The sequence below is a fragment of the Panthera onca genome, chromosome E1 (genome assembly GCF_046562875.1).
Source record: "Panthera onca isolate mPanOnc1 chromosome E1, mPanOnc1 haplotype 2, whole genome shotgun sequence".
Classification (NCBI taxonomy): domain Eukaryota; kingdom Metazoa; phylum Chordata; class Mammalia; order Carnivora; family Felidae; genus Panthera; species Panthera onca.
Genome location: NC_138352.1, coordinates 53,279,724 through 53,284,727, shown reverse-complemented (window position 1 = coordinate 53,284,727; position 5,004 = coordinate 53,279,724). Strand labels below are relative to the sequence as shown.

General features: G+C 50.2%; 1 protein-coding gene across 2 annotated transcripts; it reads left to right on the top strand.

Moving 5' to 3' along the window:
- The first annotated feature begins 1,702 nt into the window (after positions 1-1,702).
- ATP5MC1 (ATP synthase membrane subunit c locus 1) lies at positions 1,703-4,778 on the top strand. Of its 2 annotated transcripts, none has more exons than XM_060646313.3 (5): positions 1,703-1,784; positions 2,338-2,385; positions 3,274-3,351; positions 4,049-4,227; positions 4,561-4,778. In XM_060646313.3, exons 2-5 carry the CDS (start codon positions 2,347-2,349, stop codon positions 4,673-4,675), a joined length of 411 nt encoding a protein of 136 aa, XP_060502296.1. In that variant the 5' UTR covers positions 1,703-1,784; positions 2,338-2,346; the 3' UTR covers positions 4,676-4,778. The 2 variants fall into 2 exon arrangements, with proteins under 2 accessions (XP_060502296.1, XP_060502295.1); XM_060646312.3 differs by having other exon boundaries at positions 1,743-1,854.
- Positions 4,779-5,004: the final 226 nt, after the last annotated feature.

Genomic DNA, 5,004 nt, shown 5'->3' with positions numbered 1-5,004 from the left:
TTCCAGCAGGTCACAGGATAAACTTGATAACTTTGAGTACGTCGGAGTAGAGCTTTATGATAAATCTGTTTGTGAAAAACAAACAAACATGCAGACAAAGAGATAATCCACATGAAAATATAATTTATTTTAGAGTTGGAACAGAAAGAGTACATTCACCACCCAGTGACCTATGCCTCGTATTTATTTGAGTTCATATTTCTGTAAGGCAAATAGTATGAACCCTGTTTTAACATGTTCCTCGGTTTTACGTGGCCCGAGAACTCCCTTAACCATTAGGTTAAGAGCTTCTGGTTTGGACCCAGGCAGACTTGGGTTCAAATACTGACTTTACCTCTTAACCAAATACGTCAAACTGAAGAAAGCCGTTCTGTGAAATGAGGTAATCTGTAAAATGGGGGTAATAATACCTACTTAAAGGGTTGTCCTAAGGATTAAATCACGTAACAGTTGAAGGAACCTGACACAATGCTTGCCATATGGTGAGGCTTCTATCAATGGTAGTTTATAACACTAAAGCCAAGAGCGAGTTGGTAATCTCAGAGATATGCAAATCAAGTTACATGGTGAAGCCACCATAGGAACTCAAGTCTGTGTCATCCACACTCTTTCCATTATACTATGTTGGCAAGCTGTTTTAAGTCTCAAGAGTCCAGAGTTCCAACTCTCCAGGTGAGTATAATTTTTAATATTTTTCTATTATAAATGTAATACACTCATAAAAATATAAATCAACCTTACTACACAATCCAGAATTAACCATTAATAAAATTAACCATTTTATTTTCTTCACAATCCAGAATTAACCATTAATATTTTATTTTCTTCCTATCCACATTTTCTGTAAAGGTTTCCTAACTCATATACTTTCACCGGCAACAGTATAGGACAGGGCTTGGCTCCCATTAATAAAAAGAATTCTGCTCTTTTGATAGATGTCAAACGGTGTGCTTCACCTACTATATGATTAGCGGAATTAAAAATTCTTTCCTTCAATGTGTATTTCTTCTTTAGCGGATTGCCTGTGCCTGTTCTTTGCTCGTTTTTCTACAGGGGTATTAAGTGTTTCATCCTTCGAATTTGCTTTTCACAATACAAAAAAATACGAAAAAAAAAAAAAAATCTGGCTGGTAGTCCAGGACTGCTGAACTCCGGCCAAAGACCACAAAACCCCGATCGCCCACTAGCGAACTTTATAGACCAGCGGGCGCCTTTTTTCTCCAAGGTGGAAGCAACGCTTCCACAAATCACGAGGGCGCGAATTGCTGCAAAGGCGTTGGCTCTCCCGGCTTCTGGAGGAACGTCTCGCGGGATCTCAGCCGTCCTTGGGGCCTCGGACTGAACTACAAATCCCGACATACAATGCGCCTCAAGGCCCAAGCGCCCGAATGAAGGCTCAGGTCCAAGGTCATGTGTCTAACTGCGTAAGACGCCCGGTCATCTCTCCCACGCCTTTTTCTGCAGCTTCCACCTTGGCCGCCATTTTGTGAGGGAGGTTATGGAACCTCTGAGCCCCGCCGACTCTATGGTTGAGCATTTCGGGGATCGACCAATCGGAAGCCAGATCTCGGAGGAAAACCCCGCCTTCACCCGCATGGAGGCGGGAACTGCCACGAAGCTCCTGTGGAGAGAGAGGAAGAAGCTGCGGAAAGCCAATAAGAAAGGAGGACTTGAGGACGCTAGCCAATAGGGATGCGGGGGGATTGCGGCCAATGAGAGTGGTGGGACCTCGGGACACGTGGGTGGGGGAGCTGGACGCTGAGACCTAGAGCTAAAGCTGGGAGGTGAGTCAGTCACCTTGAGCGGGGCAAGCGCTGTGGTCCGAGCAGGGGCAGCGGGGCAGTGGGAGTGCAGGTGACTTGGGGCCGGAAGCCAGCGATTGGCAGGGGTGTGGGCTGGGCTGTGCGAAAGGGCGTTTGCCCCCACGGCCGGGAGAAGCGATGGGCGTCTATATCCTTAACTATTAATGTTAATTCCCAACGGTAATGAGCGATTAACTGTCCCCACTAAGGCGGGCCGAGGACAGCTGTGTAAAATGGGCAAGACTCTGCACGGCACCTACCCAGTAGCTGCCTCCAAAAGTCTTCCCGGGAGACCATCCTCTTTAGCAACATTTCCTTCCTGGGGTTCGGGCCTTTTTCCTCTACCGAAGATCTCCGTGACCTTCCTTTGCAGATCCTTTCGCGCTATCCTCTGACCTCTAATGCCCTCCTCATCTGGGGCACGGTGCAAGGAACAACGTGGTCCAGGGAGGACGGGCGGGGTGTAGGAGACGACCGAAGGGCGCCACTATAAGCAAACGACTAGGTTGTCAATGAATCTTTTTTTCCTCTGCAGAGTGAGAAAATGCAGACCACCGGGGCACTACTCATTCCTTCTGCTCTGGTAAGCTGCGGCTCCGGTGTGATCTGTAGTGCCCGATGTGGGAGCCATCGATGTTTAATGAATGAACTGAGAGGAGCTTGACATCCTGATGATGTTGGCTCTCTGGGGAGGCCGTAGTGATGCAGTTAACCCCTGTTTATTGAGACGTGTACACCAAGCTTTCTTGGCTTTGGAATGTGATCGGAGTCTGGATATGACCTTTACCCCCATTCTGGCTTGGCCATAGCCGGATAGCCCACGGAGGCGGTCATTCTCAACCTCGGCTGCGTGTTGGAATCATCTGGGGATCTTTGAAAAATCCTGATGGCCAGGCTACACCCTATGGTGGTGGAATCCATGCATCTGTATTTTTTAGAACTCCCCAGGTGATTCTCATGTTCAGCCATGTTTGAGAACCACTGCCTTCCACTGAAATATTTCAAGAAAGCCACGTTACAGAGGGCTCTGCTTAGATGGTTGTTGTTTCAGGAGCCTCACCAGGCTTACTGGCCCAGTCCATTCAGGGAGTGTAACAGTGAGTACACTTCAACAAAGTAAGATTTCCCCCTTCTGATTCTTTGGTGATCTGGCTCCAAACCCTCCTACCCGGTTTGATGTTAGTGTGGGTTCTTGTTCCCTTCTGACATACCGACAAGGGCTGTGCCCATGGAAGTGAACTTTGGTACCTGCTTTTAAATGGGAAAGTTGCCACCGCCAACTACACCTGGGTCTCAGGGCAGCGGTCTCTGGTGCAGGCCTATCCGGTAGGAACAGGAATACATTAATTGACCTTGAAATATATTGGGCTTCTTTCCTGTTGGTACTTGTAGTTGTTTTTGACAGAAGTTTGGCGTGTGGGTTTTTCTGTACCCCTTGCTTGATCTGGAGCATGTGTCTTTCACTTTACAGATCCGCTGTTGTACCAGGGATCTCATCCGGCCTGTGTCTGCATCCTTCTTGAGTAGGTCAGAGATCCCATCTAAACAGGTAAAGGAATATGGGCCCTCTTATAAATTTGCCCAGGGGCACCTGGCTGGCTCAGACGGTGGAGCATGTGACTTTTTATCACAGGGTTGTACGTTTGACAACGTCCCTACCACGGGTGTAGAGATTACTTAAAAATAAAATCTTGGGAGGGGCACCTGGGTGGCTCAGTCGGTTAAGCGTCCGACTTCGGCTCAGGTCATGATCTCACAGTTTGTGAGCTCGAGCCCCGCGTTGGGCTCTGTGCTGATAGCTCAGAGCCTGGAGCCTGCTTCACATTCTGTGTCTCCCTCTCTCTCTGCCCCTTCCCTGCTCATGCTGTGTCTCTCTCTGTCTCAAAAATAAATAAACATTAAAAAAAATAAATAAAATAAAATCTTGGGAAATAATTAATTTCTCCAGAGAGGGGTTCTTCAAGATAGTGGACTGCGGGCCAAAGGGGGAGGACAGACAACCCATGGTGCCTTAACAGTTCTAAGTGCCCCAAGGTGAGAGCACCGGAGGTGAGAAGTTTGCAAAAGTGAGGTCTCCCTGGCCCCTGGTCTGAAAATGGGCCCCGAGACTAATTCCCGGCATGCCCTGCAACCTACCTGCCAGGCAGTTTGCCAACGGTTTCGGGGCCCCGGTAGGTCGGGTCAGGATGGAGTCAGCCACCTGTCCTTAGGCCTCACTACCTCTCCTTCCCGACTTGCCCCTCTAGCCGTCCTACCGCAGCTCCCCGCTCCAGGTGGCCCGGCGGGAGTTCCAGACCAGTGTCGTCTCCCGGGACATTGACACAGCAGCCAAGTTTATTGGCGCCGGGGCTGCCACAGTTGGTGTGGCTGGCTCAGGGGCTGGCATCGGAACAGTGTTTGGCAGCCTGATCATTGGCTATGCCAGGTAAGATGGGGGGTGGCCTAGAGCATCTCCTAACATAAATGCCACCCTGTCTGGGGGAGGCCTCAGCGGGAGCTCCCACTAGCTTGGGGGGGGATTTCATCGACCTCCTGTTCTCTCCAGGGATCTCCGAATCAGAATTTAAATACATTTCCAGCCTGAGTCATTTAAACTTAACCTTGTTGGCACGCTGCTTCCCTGTCCAGATCCCCAGGATATAGACAGGCTAGGCTCTTTCCCAGTTTCAGCAGCCCCCAGTCACCTAACTGACGCGTGTCCTCTCTCCCTCCCCTCTTCCTCTCCCCTTGGCTGGCATCGATCTCTTGTCCCTGGCAGGAACCCGTCTCTCAAGCAGCAACTCTTCTCCTATGCCATTCTGGGCTTTGCCCTGTCTGAGGCCATGGGGCTCTTCTGTTTGATGGTCGCCTTCCTCATCCTCTTCGCCATGTGAGGTTCCACGAGGGTCGCCCACCCGTCCCTGCTGCTTGGACTTCAGGCCGTGCCTGGTGCTGGAGTGTGCTAAGCTTTACCATTAAACACAACGTTTCTGTAAACCCATATGCCTGCGCCTCTCTCCTTTGCCCCTGGGGGGCGGGGGGGGGAGGGGCTTGGTGGAAAGGAGGGACAGGGGAGCGGGAGCGGGTCACCAGTTGGTGGTTTGGAACTCCCCAGGGCTGAGAAATAGCACTGCAGTGATGTAAGAACATGGAGGGTTCCCTTTGCTCCCCGGAGGGAGCACGGACTTGCCTGAGTGATTGGTGCTTGTTTTTCCCTTCAAAT

Excerpts from the sequence above, each read along its gene's own strand:
- ATP5MC1 (XM_060646313.3), top strand. The coding sequence starts at position 2,347 with ATGCAGACCACCGGGGCACTACTCATTCCTTCTGCTCTG. Across the intron at positions 2,386-3,273 it reads TACTCATTCCTTCTGCTCTG|ATCCGCTGTTGTACCAGGGA; the intron begins GTAAGCTGCGGC and ends TTCACTTTACAG. Across the intron at positions 3,352-4,048 it reads CAGAGATCCCATCTAAACAG|CCGTCCTACCGCAGCTCCCC; the intron begins GTAAAGGAATAT and ends TTGCCCCTCTAG.